At 40.7% G+C, this 18903-nt stretch overlaps 1 protein-coding gene across 7 annotated transcripts in view; it reads right to left on the bottom strand.

The window, feature by feature from the left end:
* rprd1b (regulation of nuclear pre-mRNA domain containing 1B) overlaps nt 1–18903 on the bottom strand; it is a 1182184-nt gene that overhangs the window by 1135168 nt on the left and 28113 nt on the right. For 4 of the 7 annotated variants that reach the window (XM_051932586.1, XM_051932585.1, XM_051932584.1 and 1 more), the window contains exons 5-6: nt 18126–18252; nt 17544–17719 (exon numbers count right to left, since the gene is read on the bottom strand). In XM_051932586.1, the coding sequence (XP_051788546.1) occupies nt 17544–17719; nt 18126–18252 (303 nt within the window). Of the gene's footprint in view, nt 1–7511; nt 8744–16122; nt 16327–17543; nt 17720–18125; nt 18253–18903 lie in introns of those variants that run through there. The other 3 variants (XM_028812093.2, XM_028812092.2, XM_028812094.2) reach the window with 2 other exon arrangements.

Genomic DNA, 18903 nt, shown 5'->3' with positions numbered 1-18903 from the left:
CACCGATGCCAGCTCCACTGTGTTGTCTATCAGTTTTTTGTTGCCTGTTGACTCCTACGTACATTCAGTTCATTGTTTAATATTCTGATATGATGCCAGGACTTGTGCAAACTCCTTATATTCATGTGATTTATGCTGGGATGAAATTATCCTACTGTAAAATGAACACAGAGCTATTGTTCTTCTGGGTCACGGTCTTCTGCATCACATAATTAATACAACTTATTTTTGTATAGCGCTCTTCAGTGAGTGCAGGTGCAGAGGGCTGTGAACAATTCTGATTTAAAATACAAGTGTAGAATATACTAATTAATAAATACTGAATTAGTACAATTAAAAATACAGATTTGTTAAAATAAATGGAGAACAATTTAAAAATTGACTAAACATAAATGGAAACTAACAACACCTGTCCATTTGTTAATTGATGAGCAACAGCCAGTTGACAACAGAGGAGATTAAAACTGTAAAAGAGACATCAAAGACAACATTACATTGCCATCTCTAACAGCAGCGACACAAGTACAGCTCCATAGCTGCTCTGCTGCATCTGGTAAACCGTAAACCAAGGACAAAGCAATTGGTTGTCCTTTACACGATCAGGATTACTGCATAACGTGCTTGTTGCACGATGTTTAGAACATTTGACACCAGGCTTTGACCTGCTCTTCCTCTCACTCTCCTAATCTGTCTTCTCCAGACCGCATCCGCCACATTGGCGATTCCGAGCCACTGATCCATATTACTAACCGAGAATGGTAAACCGGATGGCATGGACGCAGGTACACGGCGATTGGACCATGAGCCATACTGCGCAGGCGCGTACAGCGCGCGTCTCATAAACTGCACGCAAAGTCGTATCCACCGCGAACGAAGGAGTCACGGCCCAAAAACGAAAGAGCTCAACTGACGTGAATGGGAAATGAAGCAACAACACGCCCATAGCTAACGACTAATGACACAGCCATACAAAAAAGAGGATTCTGCGCTGCAGCCCAGATTCAAATGGAAGAGGCTACGGTGGCCCCACAGGTCCACAATGATAGTACGGAAGGCGCAGGCGTCACCGCCATGTTGTGAGTGGCACTACTACGGAAGGCGCAGGTGTCACCGCCATATTGTGAGTGGCACTACTGCAGAGTGAAGTTAGGAATAAAGTGCTGCTTGGGATTGTACAAACTGCTGAATGCTTTACACCGAATTCAAACACAATACAGCTCAACGATACAAACACGAGCCCACCTAGATAAGATCAATGAACGCAGGCGCCTACAACGCGCGTCTGAAATGCCGCAAGCAAAGCGGGCACGGCTCCAAGACGAACGAGCTCAACTAATGTATTTCAGGATACCCAACGCCGGGGGTAGGCGAGCGAAGTGAGCAGGGGGCTGAGCCCCCCTTGTGTTCTTCTAATCTGAAGATGGCAGCTAAAGCAGGATGACTACCCCCGTGTCGTGGCTCCCTGTCTTGTTTGCTTGAGTACTGAAGTAATAGCTCTGATTTTGAATGAAGTCTTGAAACTGTACCTGCCTTCTCTATACAGTAATGAAGTATCTGTATTTTCCTTGGAAACCTGGACTTATCTTCCTGTCTCTTGTACAACTCTGTGACTGAAGCTTGACAATACCTGTCCCTCTATTATTTAAAAAAAAAAAAAAAACTTGGGACGAGACTGCGACGAGATGTGATCTTTTGAAGACAGAGAGACACTTTCACATCCCATGAGACGGGCAAGTCATGTCATACTTACAACCTTTGGAAGCACATGCAGAGTAGGTTAGAGATAATGGAAGTAGAAAAATTCGAAAGTCTCAAGAAAATGAGAGTAAAGCTCACATTAACGCAAACAAACGGAAAATATTACTCGGTGAAATAATGGAACAGCGAAAAGAGATCGAATAGTGTTGGAGGATGTCTGGGGGAAAATAGAGACAAGGCAGTGACTTTAAAATGTTCGAAGCACTGTATGAAATGCAGATCACGTCGCATAGGAGCAGCAGCAAGCCAGCAGCTGATCAAGCAAAGAGGGGATTAAAAAAAAGGCAACTGTTATTTGATTCCCATTATATCACCATTAAAGAGGGGTTATGGAGGAGCGACCGACTCTCCTTGGGGCGCATTCAGCCCCCCTTCCCTACTAGCGCTACGCACCGTTGTGAAGAGGTATCACGCTGCACAGGAGCAGCAGTACTAGCAGCTGACCAAGCAAAGAGTAGGTAAAAATAAACAACTGTTATTTGCTTCCCATTGTCGCAGCACTGGCAGGGAAGGAGGGGGGGGGGAGGAATGGGTAGGCAAGCGAAGTGCAGATCACGCGACACGGCAGCAAGCCAGCAGCTGATCAAGCAAAGAGAAGATAAAAAAGAACTGTTATTTGTTTCCCATTGTATCACCATTTAAGAGGGGTTTCAGAGGAGTGAACGCGTCTCCTTGGGGTGCGTTCAGCCCTCCTCTTCACAATGGCACGTAGTCGTAGAGTAAAGATCACATTAGCACAAACAAATGGAAAACATTACTCGGTGAAATAACAGAACAGCGAAAAGAGATCGAATAGTGTTGGAGGATGTCTGGGGGAGAAGAGCGACAAGGCAGTGACTTTAAAACATTCAAAGCGCCACACGAAATGCAGATTATGCCGCACAGGAACAGCGGTAAACCAGCAACTGATCGAGCAAAGAGGAGATAAAAAAAAACAACTTTTATTTGATTGCCGTTGTATAACCGTTAAAGAGGGGTTTCGGAGGAGTGACTGCGTCTCCTTGGGTTGCAATCAGCCCCCCTCTTCACAAAGGCACGTAGCGCTGGAGGGGGAGGTTTAAGGGGTAGGCGAGTGAAGTGCAGATCACGTTGCACAGCAGCAGCAGCATGCCAGCAGCTGATCGAGCAAAGAGGAGGTTAAAAAAAAAAAAAGACATTGTTTCCCATTGTATCACTGTTTAAGAGGGGTTTTGGAGGAGTGGCCTCGTTTCCTTGGAGTGCATTCAGCCCCCCTCTTCACAACGGAGCGTAGGGCTTGGCAGGGAGGGGTTGGTGAGTGAAGAAAGCAGGGGGCAAAGACCCCTAGTGTGTGTGTGTGCATATATATATATATATATATATATATATATATATATATATATATATATATAGATATATATATATATATATATATATAGATATATATATATAAAAAAAAAGAGCAGCACTTCTTAAGCTGCAAACATTTTATTTGAAAATGAGATGTTAGATATAACTTTTCTTTTTGCAGAAATGCAGGTCTGAATACAGAAAAGTACAGAATCCACTCACAACACAACTATTCACGCAGATGCTCGGTGGAGCACTGACTCCTTGTGACAATTCGCCAATGTGTATGATGTCGCACCTACACTCTCGCCAAGACTCGGAAATTTTGCAATAGACTGTTACTTTCTTTTGGTCTAACAAGAAAGAGACAACCTGTTGCAGGATTCCTGTGTCTCGTTGCGAAAAGTGTAAGCACAGCATTAAATATTTTTTGCATCACATTATAATCTTCGGTGGCCATTTTTGGCCAAAGAAACATTAGTTATACTGAAATTTACAATCCATTAAAACAAAATCTGTTAAACATTGTTGTATGAACATTTGTCTGGGCCAACAAAAAGTATTCGTTATTCTGAAAATTTTGTTACTGCAGTATTCACTAAAACGGGATTTGACCTGTATAAGAAAAGTATTCAAAGAAACACACTTCTATTGTTCCGATTGCAATGTTGGACTGTGTGTTGGTGAACAAAACATGTCACATGACGGACGTGTACTAAACCTGAATTAGTACAATAGTGGACACTCAATATACCTTTCCAAATGTATTTATGTTGACATTTACATGTTTCTGTTACACTTAATAACATTTTATCTTGTTAAAAAAAAATCATTTTTCACTCATTCCTCCGGAGGTAAACATAATGCTAATTGCACACTGATTGGTTCATGCTTAATGTACACAGTTCACATAGAGGTGGGAAGACTGTGTGAAGCCAAAGAAAACATGCAAACTGTAAGCCACAGCTGCAGAAGTGTGTAGTTGAGGTTCCCAGGGGTAGGTATTGCCGGGTGGGCATATACATTAACACAAGGTTAATATGCTAAGGTATTGTTTAGGTGCATTTCTTGTGAACCAGTTACAAAAGTAATTCACAATACCACAAGAGGCAAAAAAGGAGTTTGTGTGAGGTGGCACTCCATGTAGTAAGAGGCGGACAAAAACCTTTTAGAAAGGCCAAGAGGCTTATAGTTTTTGGTTGGCTTTTGGTTTGAAACTTTTGGGTCTCCTCGTTTCCCCTCTTTGTATGCATCATTTATGTAATACACACCTTTCTCTATGGCCTTTCTTGGGTCTCCTTGGAGTCATTCTAGGTCAGCGTCTGAGTGGTCCCCTCCACTTTTTCTTGACCAGGCATTTGTTCCACCTTGCCGCTAAAATATCTGTCCTCTACCAAGAAGAAACAGAGATCAAACTGCTGCAGTCAAGATTGTTTTAATGATCTGGACATCACCGATAGTTACAAATGACTTACCACCTCAATGTTTTTTCAAGCAGAAGTCTTTTGGTAGAAGTTTTGGATGTCCAGTGCTTGCATGCTCATTGTAGTTACTTTTGATAGTGACAGGGTTGGCATTGGCACACTGGCTGGCCTGCGGTATGGTTCGATGCACTGTGCGTCATGACATATTGCTCCCATACCCATCGTTAAAATTATTTGCGATTTGTGCCTTCTGTTGGTTGGCTCCATAGCCTTGGTTGAACTCTTGCATATTTGAGTCTTGGCTGTGCAATGCCCTGTTGGCAGTTTGTGGTTCTTCTCTTTCCTCAGACTTCTGTCGTTAAGTACTCACTGTGGCTTACCATTGGCACCCCACAAGTCTTACTGTTTTGGAAATGCTCTAACCCAAAGATCTAGCTCATAACAATTTGGCTCCTATTAAAGTCACGGAGGTCTTTACGCCTGCCCAGATCTTCTGCAGTCAACCTGTTGACTACGAGTTCTTAATGTCAGCTTGCTACCTGATAAACTCCAACTAAAAGAAGTTGGAATTTAGAATGATATTTTTAGATGGGTGCAGAATTGGCTCAGACACAGGAAAAAGAGGGTGATGGTGTGAGGAACCTTATCTGAATTGGCTGATGTTAAGAGTGATGTCCATAGGGGTCAGGACCACTTTCTATTTTATATATATATATATATATATATATATATATATATATATATATATATATATATATATATGGAAGAGAAGGTCTGTGATACAGTTTGCATATTTGCAGCTGGAGATCCACAAAGGGAGAAAAAAATGAATCATGTATCATAAAGTAATTTTTATTCCTGAGCTTTCAACCCCTACCAGGGGTCTTCATCAGAGGATAATGCTTAGACTTAAAAGAATCAAAGGCAATATATAGCAACACATTGGGGGGGAGTCGGGGGGGTATGGGTGGTGGTGACTAAGTCAGTATGATCAAGAGGGGATATATATACATATATACATACATACATACATACATACATACATGATTTGGATAGGAATACAAGTAACAGGCTGGTTAAGTTTGCAGATGATACCAAGATAGGTGGATTGGCAGCTAATTTGGAATTCGTTAGATCATTACAGAGGGACTTGGGCAGCATATAGAATTGGGCAGATTTGTGGCTGATTAAATTTAATGTCAGTAAATGTAATGTATTACACATAGGAAGTATAAAGGTTAGGTCTGAATACACAACGGGAGGTATGAAAATCAAAAGCCCACCTTATGAGAAGGATTTAGGAGTTATAGTGGACTCTATGCTATCAACTTCCAGTCAGTGTTCAGAAGCCATTAAGAAGGCTAACAGAGTGGCAGGTTATATAGCGCCTTGGTGTGTGCAGTACAAGTCACAGGAGGTTCTGCTCAACCTTTATAACACACTGGTGAGGCCACATCTGGAGTCCTGTGTGCAGTTTTGGTCTCCAGGCTACAAAATAGGACATAGCAACACTAGAAGAAGTCCTGAGAAGAACAACTAGGCTGATTCCAGGGCTAAAAGGGGATGAATTATGAAGAAAGATTAAAAGAGCTGAGCCTTTCAGTGTAAGCAAAAGAAGATTAAGAGGTGATATGACTGAAGTGTTTAAAATTATTAGTCCAGTGGATAGCGACTATGACTTTAAAATGAGTTCATCAAGAACACAGGGACACAGTTGGAAACTTGTTAGGGGTAAATTTCGAACAAGCATTAGGATGTTTTTCTTTACACAGAAAACCATAGACACTTGGAATAAGCTACCAAGTAGTGTGGCAGACAGTAACACTTTAGGAACTTTCAAAACTCGACTTGATGTTTTTTTTAGAATTAAGTGGATAGGACTGGCAAGCTTTGTTGGGCTGAATGGCTTGTTCTAGTCTAGATTGTTCTGATGTTCTAATATCCCTGACCTTGACATAAGGCCTTGTTACAAGACAGTCAACATTTCATACAGGAGTGGTCATAAAGTTTTCGTTCATCAGCTCATATGAGAGGGGTATTCAACTACCACAAAGCTCTTTCATTCACAACTTTTCAATGTAATCAAAATCAAGTCCTGTGTATTTTTTAGGTGCTTAATCCACTGGTCAAAACAAGACACAAAATCCTCCTCGGTCAATCTGTCCAACTCCCAATTCACAGCTTCCTTATTCAATGAGCTAATCATGAATTTTAAAACCTTTCCTATGCAGAGGTTCTTTAATTCTTGAAAACAGTCAAAAATTGCAGGGTTCCAAATAAAGGCCAATAGGAAGGAGGCTCCATCAAGTCAACATCTGATTGGTGAATGGCAGCCATAGTCAGCATGTGCATTGTTGTGGTACAGGAAAGACCAGGAAAGGGGCAACTGGGGGTGACATCTTTACATTCAGCAAAAACCTTCAGTTAAGCAGACCTTGGAGTACCACCTGGCTGTCACTGTGGACCCTTCCTCCAGTGGCACTGAAACAATGAGATGTTCCCTTAAGTAGGGCTTTGGAGCCCTTGGGGAGCCACAATTTTGACTGATTTCGAGATGTATTGACCTGCAGAGCCACAGCACCATACGTCACTGCAGGTTTATGTCAGCAGTGACCTCACCACATGTCTAAACCAGCAGGTTGATAACAAACATTTCTATGTTGTCAGAAATCAAACCGATTGACACACTAACCATATCAAACCCTAACCATAACCATTTATCCTACGCGGTAACCATACTAACCCCTAACCTTAACCTTCCATCCTATAACTGCTGGTCTTAAACTGCTGCCGTAGACCTGCGGTGATGTATTGTGCTCTGGCTCTGATATTATTGCTGATTTCTGGTTTCAGGCTCAAAAAAATGGGAAACCAGGCTTCATCTCCCAACACCTATTGCCAATACTGTCTCCATCTGACGCTACCACCTCATTATCGATTCCTGGCTACAGAGGAACATAAACTCAGCTGTGCAGTTCCTCAAACATGTAAGCATGCTGTACCGAAAAAAGCAAAACACAATTCTTTTCCCATTTTTTTTATTGTTTTCTTTATAAGGGCAAGTAAGAAAAATGCATCCTGATATTTCTAGTAGCATCTCGGCATCTCTTATTGACACAGGTAAACCAAATTTATACTCTGCCAAGTCATCACACTCCCTTAAAGGCTAAATGGCATATGCAGCTGCATTTTGTGACACATTAATGGGAAAGATGAGACACTGCCACTTCACTCAATATTTAAATAACTATCAATATAAAATAATTCAAGCTTAACTAAGCATACAGACTTTTGCTAAAATAAAATGTTTTCACTGAAATGGTTCTTTTTTTTTTTTGTTTATTTGTTTTTACAAATAATTTCTATCTGAATTATTGCCAGAGAGTTCATGCCTCCATACTGTAAACAGGAGAATAACGTAAATCAGCAGTAGAAAAGCAATGCAATTGTGGACTCAAGTAAAAGGAAGCTTGCAGAAATGGTTGCCATTACAGTTTCAACCTCTGTTTTGGGGGTTTGGGTTGGGTATACCAGCACAGTTTTATGTTACAAAACAATCATTTCATCAACAAATGACTGACTTTTCATTTTTTAACTAAGACTCAAAATGGCAGTTAAACTACTAATATTAGATCAGATGTCCCTGGGTTCTCTTATGGGGTAGGCATTTCTTAAATGTTGAACAGATTGTGTGTAAGTTATTGTGATTTATTTCCTATAGTGAAAGCATTTCTCATTTTACACCTTCCCCATAACAACATAACACCTGTAATATTGAAGCTGGTGAAGATCGTTTTTTTTTTTTTTCCTTCTGTCTAACAAAACAAAAAAAAAAAATCATCCAACCCTTTGCCCCTCTTAGAAAATGTCGGCATGCTGTTGTCACTGGCAGCATTATGGCCATTTTGGCTGTTGGTCATTTAAAAAAAAATCTGCTGATTACAGGGCCATCTCCCAGGGGAGGGTTTAAAAAATGTGTGTGTGCATGTGTATGTGCATATATGAAATATACACATATACTGTACACTGTATACATACATATACACACTCACACACACATGCACACACTGATGCAAATATGTATGTATGAAAGACGAATTATCTCAGTCTGTAGAAAACAAGTCACCGGCTGATGGTAGAGGAGCCAGGCCGCCAGTAACGTTGGGAAGTAACGAGAGATCTGGCAAGCTTTGGATGTGAGATTTCAGTTCCTTGCGGACTTGCGTCACTCGAGCTAGCTTCTGCTTGTACTCCTGGAAGAGAAGAGAGATTCCTTGTAAGCATTACTTACCCAATGCGTAACAATGCATAGACAAGGACGGAATTTGTACCAATAATTATCTATGACATACTTATTATAAGTGACACGCATGGCAAAGTTTTTACTTTAAAGCAGTCTTTTTTTCCTGTCAAAGTGCTAATGTAGGTTTAACAGATAAATTCTCCTACCTTTTCTTAAATATAACTATGACAAGACAAAAATATCACTATGGTAAATTATAATAATAATAATAACTTATTACATTTATATAGCGCTTATCTCACTACTAAAATAGCTTCACACTGACAGTGGGGCGCCACCTCAACCACCACCAATGTGCAGCATCCACCTGGATGATGTGGCGGCAGCCATTCTAGTGCTAGTTTACTCACCACACATTAACTACTAGGTGGTGAAGGAGTGAGAGACAATTAGATGTCTAGGCGGTCAGAAAAGATGAGACAATGGTGGGCAATTTAGCCATCAGGACAAAGCCTACTCTTTTTGAAAGATGCCTAGGGATCTTTTATGACCATAGAAAGTCAACGCACCTTGGTCTTAAGTTTCATCTGCAGGTCTGCACCATTTTTACAGCTCAGAGTCTCCATCACTGCAATGGATCATTAGGATCCAAACACACAACACAGGATAAGCGCACCCTGCTGGCCTCACGAACACCTCTTCCAGCATCAACCTAAGCTTATTCCAAGATGGTTTCCCATCCAAGTACTGGCCAGGCCCAAACATGCTTAGCTTCAGGTGGATGACCCATTCTGAAGTGCAGGATCCAACATTGTGTATTTAAAGACTCTGGGGTCTTAAGTATCAAAATGGCCAATATTATTTTTAGTTAATATTAGAACAACTTCACAAACTAAAATGACATACAGTGCATCCAGAAAGTATTTACAGCACATCACTTTTTCCACCTTTTGTTATGTTACAGCCTTATTCCAAAATGGATTAAATTCATTTTTTTCCTCAGAATTCTACACACAACACCCCATAATGACAACGTGCAAAAAGTTTACTTGAGATTTTTGCAAATTTATTAAAAATAAAAAAACTGAGAAATCACATGTACATAAGTATTCACAGCCTTTGCTCAATACTTTGTCGATGCACCTTTGGCAGCAATTACAGCCTCAAGTCTTGTTGAATATGATGCCACAAGCTTGGCACACCTATCCTTGGCCAGTTTCGCCCATTCCTCTTTGCAGCACCTCTCAAGCTCCATCAGGTTGGATGGGAAGCGTCGGTGCACAGCCATTTTAAGATCTCTCCAGAGATGTTCAATCGGATTCAAGTCTGGGCTCTGGCTGGGCCACTCAAGGACATTCACAGAGTTGTCCTGAAGCCACTCCTTTGATATCTTGGCTGTGTGCTTAGGGTCGTTGTCCTGCTGAAAGATGAACCGTCACCCCAGTCTGAGGTCAAGAGCGCTCTGGAGCAGGTTTTCATCCAGGATGTCTCTGTACATTGCTGCAGTCATCTTTCCCTTTATCCTGACTAGTCTCCCAGTCCCTGCCGCTGAAAAACATCCCCACAGCATGATGCTGCCACCACCATGCTTCACTGCAAGGATGGTGCCAGGTTTCCTCCAAACATGATGCCTGGCATTCACACCAAAGAGTTCAATCTTTGTCTCATCAGACCAGAGAATTTTCTTTCTCATGGTCGGAGTCCTTCAGGTGCCTTTTGGCAAACTCCAGGTGGGCTGCCATGTGCCTTTTACTAAGGAGTGGCTTCCATCTGGCCACTCTACCATACAGGCCTGATTGGTGGATTGCTGCAGAGATGGTTTTCCTTCTGGAAGGTTCTCCTCTCTCCACAGAGGACCTCTGGAGCTCTGACAGAGTGACCATCGGGTTCTTGGTCACCTCCCTGACTAAGGCCCTTCTCCCCCGTGTGTGTGTGTGTGTGTGTGTGTGTGTGCATAGACAGGTGTGTGCCTTTCCAAATCATGTCCAATCAACTGAATTTACCACAGGTGGACTCCAATTAAGCTGCAGAAACATCTCAAGGATGATCAGGGGAAACAGGATGCACCTGAGCTCAATTTTGAGCTTCATGGCAAAGGCTGTGAATACTTATGTACATGTGCATTCTCAATTTTTTTATTTTTAATAAATTTGCAAAAACCTCAAGTAAACTTTTTTCATGTTGTCATTATGGGGTGTTGTGTGTAGAATTCTGAGGCAAAAAATGAATTTAATCAATTTTGGAATAAGGCTGTAACATAACAAAATGTGGAAAAAGTGATTCACTGTGAATACTTTCCGGATGCACTGTATGCCATCCCAATTACCTCTTAACTATGTGGGTATTGCTCACTCTTTGATGAAGGTCTAGAAGAACGCTGATACCTGAGCAGACACCTAGAATTATGACATACAGGTCAGGTCAGGTCAGGGAGCATGCACTGGTACAGCACGTTGCCAAACCCACCACATGACAAAAACGCTCACAATCCTGGTTGGTAACCCCCCAGGCAGAACACGTGGTCCAGTCCTATCCTCCAGAAATGACCATCTATCTGTCGCAGCCAGGTGTTATGTGGACATCCCCTTAGCCTGGTTCAGCCACTTGGGTCCTCAACAATAAGAATCCTGCGAGCCGGACCACCTTCAGGGAATCGCGCCACATTGCTGTAGTGCTGTGCTCCCTCACAATGCAGGTAATGTGCCTCATTCGGGACTCTGTGAGCAACCGGTCATTCAACGCAAAGTCAAACTAGCGGTACCCAAGGATTCTCCAAAGTGACACAGTACCAAAGGAGTCCAGTCTTCATCTCAGGTCACTGGATAGTATCCATGTCTCACAACCGTATAGCAAGACAGGAAGCACCAGGACTCTAAAGACTTGGACCTTCATCCTTTTGCATAGATATCGGGAGTGCCACACAATCCTTTCCAGCTACCTCATGACCGCCCATGCTCTCCCAATCCATCTACCAACTTCATAGGAAGAATCACCAGAGACATGATCGTCACTGCCGAGGTAAGTAAACCTCTCGACGAGGTTAACATTCTCTCCACAGACAGACACCCTGCTGATGGCTGTGTCTAAGAGGTCATTGAAGGCCTGGATCTTGGTTTTTATCAGGACACTCGCAAGCCCAGACAGACTCCTCGCTCAGTCCCTGCTCCAATTAATTTAAAAATTACAAAATCCAACAATTCAGATGTGATTAAAGTTCACATTGCAGATATTAATTTAAGGGGATTGCATATATTTTGGTCATACCATATAGAAATGACAACACTTTTTGTGCATGGACCCCACATTTTCAGAGCACCATAGTATTTGGGACACAGCAAGGGCAGGTCTGTTTAAGCCGCCATATTTAGCACTTTGTTGAAATGACTGCTTGAAGTCTGTGATTCATGGACATCACCAGGTGCTGAGGATCTTCTCTGGTGAAGCTCTGTCCAGCCTCTAATGCAGCCATCATCTTCTCCTGCTTGTTTTATGGGCTTTTCCCCTTAAGTTCTCTCTTCAGCATATGGAAGGCCTGCTCAATTGGATTTAAGTTGGCTCGGCTATTTAAGAATATTTCGTTCTTTTTTTTGTTACACATTGACTGTTGGACCACTTATTACTATGATGCTGCACTATATTATATATATATTATACATACATATATATATATTATATATATATATATATATATATTGGAAGAGAAGGTCTGTGATACGGTTTGCATATTTGCAGCTGGAGATCCACAAAGGGAGAAAATGAATTACATATCATAAAGAAGTTTTTATTCCTGAACTTTCAGCCCCTACCAGGGCCTTCATCAGAGGATAATGCTTAGACTTATAAGAATCAAAGGCAATATACAGCAAAAATTACGTAGTGATTGGTTTCGGTGAGGTTTTATTGGTTGTAAAAATTTTATTTATTATGAACATGTTCTTCTTAAATCAACAGGACATACATTTAACTGGGACAATGTAAAAGTAAGATTTAAGGCCAGTACAAAAAGTGCCAGAGAGCTGGCTGAATCTATTGGCTATCAAATGAGAACGCCATCAACAGACATTTGAACATAAATCCAGCATATGCAAACTTAAGAAGAACATGTTCATAATAAATAAAATCTTTACAACCAATAACCCCCCCCCCCACACACACACACACACGTAATTTTTGCTATATATTGCCTTTGGTTATTGTAAGTCTAAGCATTATACTCTGATGAAGGCCTCTGGTAGGGGCTGAAAGCTCAGGAATAAAAACAACTTTATGATACGTGATTCATTTTCTCTCTTTGTGGATCTCTAGCTGCAAATATACATACACACATACATACATACATACTGTACATACATATATATTGCATAGTTTACTGTCAAATAATGCAAAGAGTACGCAACACGTGTTTCGACCTCATTTGGGGTCATCAGGCGTTACCTGGTAGGTAACCACCCACACAATTCAGGTCGTCAAGACTCAGACTACGAATGCAATGAATGTAATTACTCCACACCTACAGGCTGTCAAATAAACGAACCACACACCGTGGCGCAGCGTAAAGGGGCTTCGTCTCTGATGCTGACGTCCGAGGTTCGATCCTCGAGAGGGGAGCAGTAGAGTGTGTACGCCTGATGAGCCCAAATGAGGGCGAAACAGGTGTTGCATACTCTTTGCATTATTTGACAGTAAACTATGCAACATTCCATGATCTGCTTCTCCCAACTTAAGAGGGAACCGTGGCGGATGTTTGCCGAATGGCAGAACAACCACAAGCGTTACCTGGTAGGTAACCACCCACACAATTCAGGTCGTCAAGACTCAATGAACACACATACATACATAATACAACGTTATCAAAATTATTCAAAATGGGTGCAACAGAACAAGATGTAGAGGACAGAAAGATATGGAGATATGGAAGATGATGATCTGCTGTGGCAATCCCTAACGGGAGCAGCCAAAAAAAGAGGAATATACAACTCTACCAAAATGCAAAAAAAAAAAAATGTGAGGAAATGTATCAGAAAGCACTGGTTTTATTATCAACAGGAACTCTGTCAACACTCTGAAAATGAAAATAAATTTAATGAATAATGTAAAGTAACATGACAAAAGTCTGCGTTTGGACGAGAGTCTTGAAGCATGGCTCAACACAGAGTGCAGGCTTAGAAGCACATGTGTTGCAAATATAACATGTTTCTTTGCCCTGTCCATTATTGTTGCACACAGCATATTTGATAGTGGGTGTTTGTGCTTAGTGAGAGACAGAATGTCCATTTGGTGCTGTCCTGGCAGTCATGACATCGCCTTGTGATGAATAAACGCCACAGACAGCTTAAATGCTTATAGACTGGTTGCACTCATGTCGGCAGTTATGAGGTGCTTCGAGAGACTGCTCTTGCAGCACATTAAATCCTGCCTCCCATCCACTTTCACCTGCATCAGTTTGCTTACAGATCAAACAGGTCCACAGAAGATGCCATTCCTACCACTCTACATACTGCGCTGAGCCATGCAGACCAAAGAGGGACATATACAAGGTTGCTCTCCAAAGATTACAGTTCAGCAGTTTAATATAATAATCCTTGACATATTAGTAAGCAAGCTGACAGACTTATGCATTTCCTCCTCTACCAGCACCTGGATAAAAGACTTTCTGACAAGCTGCCCACAAAGGGAGTGAAACTCAGCTCTCACCTCTCTTCTTCAGTTTTGCGCAGCAAAGGATCTCCACAAGGCTGTGTGTTGAGCCCACTACACCACTGTAATGGAGCTCATATTAGAAAGAAATGAGTCGGCCTACAGAGATGAGGTCCAGAGACTGACAGAGTGGCGTTCCGTGAATAACTTAACACTGAACACCACAAAAACCAAGGAACTCATTCTGGACTTCAGAAAGCACAACAGAGAACAAGTTCTTCTTTACATTAAAGGAGACCATGTGGAAAGTGTGCAGACCTTCAAATTCTTGGGAACCCACATTTCAGAGAACCTTTTCTGATCTGAGCACACCACAGCAATGGTCAAAAAAGCACAACAGAGACTGCACTTTCTGAGAGCACTCAGGAAGTTGGAGCAAAAACTACTGGTGGCTTTTTAGTCTTCTGCCATTTATCACAGTATGCTATGCAAAATGCACGGATACTGACAAGCAGGCTCTCCAGACAGTCATAAACACAAAACAAAAAAAAAATTACAGGCTGTTTTCTGTCCTCCCTGGAAGACACTGCCCGCTCCCACTATCTCACCAGAGCCACAAACATCACTAAGGATCCTTCATACCCCAGTCACCAACTGTTTGAACTGTTGCTCTCTGGTTGGCGTTAGAGATCTTTGAAAGTATGGACTGATAAATTCAGAAACGGTTTCTATCCAATGGCCATAAAAATACTGAACAAAACTAAGCAAATAAAAGGTGGTTTCAATAATTTTTTAGTCAGTGCTGGGAGACAGTCTCATACATACTACTGCTGCTACTCTTGTGTAGCTACTCCCCAGTGAAATGGTATTATTTACTGTATTACTACTGGTTTCATTGTTATTTTATCTCACTTCCTTTTAACTATTTTTAAAAGTTTTTTTTGTTCTTCTTATTTGTATTGGGTATTGTAGAATTGGTTTGTTTTTTTCATTTTGCTATTGTACCCAGTTGGAGCGCCACTCGTAATTTCGTTAAAAATTATTTTACAATGACAATAGAGGCTGTCTGTCTTCTTCTGGGCAGCTGTCCACATCAGTATCAGAGTCAACAGATTTCACATCATCCAACGGATTGTCACTATCTCAATCACTGTCATTATCATTAAAATATTCAATCTGCAACACATCAAGTTGTTTCAAAACATCAGCAGCTTTATATACCTTTTGTAACTACTGACTGTCTATTTATAACACTATTTTTCACAAGTTGTTTCTATCGAACAAACCAATTCTATGGCTATCCAACAGATGGCAGCACTGTAGAAGGTAACTAAGATGAAGCAGAAGAGATCGCCATCAAGCTGGCTGCGTCTTATAGTGGCCATATACCGAGGTACAAGTTACATTGTACGTCACGTCTTGGCAGGCTCAAATATATATGAGTTAAGTCATGCCTTGCATTTAAAGTGCTAATATCAACGGAATATATATGGTTGTCAAAACAATAAATTCATTGCAGAGATCTGCATCTGCTAGTTCGCTTCTAAACTTTCTTTCAGTCATGTCCACATGTGAAAATACCTACTCAAAACTTTGTGTTAACTAAATAATGATGCCATGCACACAGAACACTTGCAAAACCTTTGAAAAAATTTCATAAACTTACTTTTAAGTTCACAATAAGACTCAAGAAACATTAATTACATTAACTACATAAGGGGGAGAGACAATTACAAAATCCAGAAAGGGAGGTTCAAATTCAGGATGAAGGATGGCAACCTGACCTGTAATTGTGTCAAAAATCAACAGCTTTTGCTTGATGCAGTTGACTCATTGAGTATGGCAAATTTTGAGAAAATGGACAAAAGAAAAATGAACAACTCTGTACCAAAACTGAAACGAGCTCACCTGGAAAGCCGTTAACTATCTTCCTCTTCTGACTCGATGATGAAGCGTCTGAAAAACACACAAATCCCCTGAAGCACTGTCGGGATGCTGCTGCCGACGCATGCATCTTACTGTCTCACCAAACACATGGGTTGAAGTACAGGAATAATCCGTTTTGGTCACTCTGCTACCAGAAAACGGTTTTCCTCCTAACTTTCACATTTGTAAATGGCACTATCAACACCGATTATTGCAAAGACCTGGAGTCACACCCGGAGCACCACCTTCAGTGGGGCCTCTACAAACTAAATCGGTAGCTGATAACATCTGCTATGCACAAACCCATATTCTTTAAAAACACATATACAAGAGAAAGGAAAGCAAGCAGCTAAAAAGCACACTTCCCACTGTAGACTTTCCCTATTCGAAGGGCAAAAGTCTGGTTTGCTTATTTTTTGGAGGACATCGTATAGCTACGTATTATGTTTAAACCAGCCAACTGTAGCTTCATTTTGTTAAGAACACCTGACCAGGGCCGGGATATTGGATATTTCTATGAGATACCCACACGCAACTAGCTGCTGTGCCATGGGCTGGATGCGGCCCACCGGTTCTAGGTTGCCCTATTCTACTGCATATGATTATTATAAGTAGTTAGTAGGGTGTACAGGCAATTCTGGATAAAGGAATCAGCCTAGTATATAATGTTACTGATAGTTATAAACAATAATGTAAGCCTTAAAATAAGTAAAAGGTCATTAAACAGAAACTGTTTTTTGTAGAATCCTTTCTATTTTTCATAGATGACTACAGATTGCGGTTTATGTCTGACTCTAAACAACAAGCATACAGGGAAGTCATCCATTTAAATAAGAGGTTGAAATAAAAGTAGGAATTGGCCGCTGATTAGAAAGTACTTTCAAATTGAAACTAAAAGTTTTTTGTGTCCTCTAGGACTGCCATAAATGTATCAATACAAATTCAAGTCTATTTCATCCTGGCTATCATGCATTACCCCAACTAACAGAAAGAACACATTCTAGCTTTATTATTAAATATACTCTCAGTAAAAGAGAAGGCACCATCACCTCTGTTAACAGAATTACAAGGATTACTGTTGTCTTTATAATTGTATAAACTTCATCAAGACCAATTCCATACAACTACATCATGTATGACAGTTTCAATCAAGCAAGACAAGTGAAACTATAGGACCCTTCAAGTTTTGTTGCATCTCCCCCCCCCAACCCCCCCAAAAAAACAAAACTAACAGAAAGGCATCTTACTTCAAGTTTTTTTTCTCTTTCTGCTAGGACCTCTTTCTGGTTTTGAATGTAATCTGTTAGCATCCGAGCTAGCTGTCGTCTATCTTCGAGCTCAGCAGCCAGTCGGCCATTGTATTCGGCAAGCAGTAGACAGGCTTCATCTACTGTTTTTGAGAGTTTCTCGGCAGCTTCTTTGTCTGTAAAAAGAAACAAGTTGTTAAACACACAAAGACTAAAAACAACACACTCATTTCATACTGTATGTTCAACTTTGTTTCTTGTATTAATAAATTTGAACAAAAATAAGAAAAAAATGCATATTTGAATTGCAAAGTACAAACTTCCAGGCATGGGATTTCTACAGAACATTGAAACTGAAAGTGATTTTAAATACATTCCAGTTAGTACAACCAACACTGAGACACATAGGAATTACTGTTCAAATACTGAATCTGATATTAGTCAGAAGGCATACAATGAAGATATATCTTTGCATGTTGAGTGAGTGATTTCTTTTTTTATTCATAAAATGATGATTATATACAGAGATGACAACAGTCCAATATTGTACCAACAGTTATTCATATAAAAGAGACTTCTTACCCGTAATTTTCTCCAATAAAGATACATCTTGCACTTCTTGAGGAAGGGAGGCAATCTTCTGTCGAACTGCAGCATCCCCTGAAGCTGCATTTTCCAAATCCTGCAAGGCTTTAATCAGCTCTTCTGTCTGTTGAGCAAACAGGATAAAGTATGCAAGACTCAGCACAGGAGAACTCCAAGTGTGATTACTTAGACAGTAAGTATAAACAATGCTATTTTCTGATAGTTGCGTTTATTTTATTTATTATAGATAGATAGATAGATAGATAGATAGATAGATAGATAGATAGATAGATAGATAGATAGATAGATAGATAGATACAGTGGTGTGAAAAACTATTTGCCCCCTTCCTGATTTCTTATTCTTTTGCATGTTTGTCACACAAAATGTTTCTGATCATCAAACACATTTAACCATTAGTCAAATATAACACAAGTAAATACAAAATGCAGTTTGTAAATGGTGGTTTTTATTATTTAGGGAGAAAAAAAAATCTAAACCTACATGGCCCTGTGTGAAAAAGTAATTGCCCCCTGAACCTAATAACTGGTTGGGCCACCCTTAGCAGCAATAACTGCAATCAAGCGTTTGCGATAACTTGCAATGAGTCTTTTACAGCGCTCTGGAGGAATTTTGGCCCACTCATCTTTGCAAAATTGTTGTAATTCAGCTTTATTTGAGGGTTTTCTAGCATGAACCGCCTTTTTAAGGTCATGCCATAGCATCTCAATTGGATTCAGGTCAGGACTTTGACTAGGCCACTCCAAAGTCTTCAGT

Source organism: Erpetoichthys calabaricus, chromosome 10 (genome assembly GCF_900747795.2).
Source record: "Erpetoichthys calabaricus chromosome 10, fErpCal1.3, whole genome shotgun sequence".
Classification (NCBI taxonomy): Eukaryota; Metazoa; Chordata; class Cladistia; order Polypteriformes; family Polypteridae; genus Erpetoichthys; species Erpetoichthys calabaricus.
The sequence above is the reverse complement of the archived record's forward strand: the minus strand, read 5'-3'. Positions and strand labels throughout refer to the sequence as shown.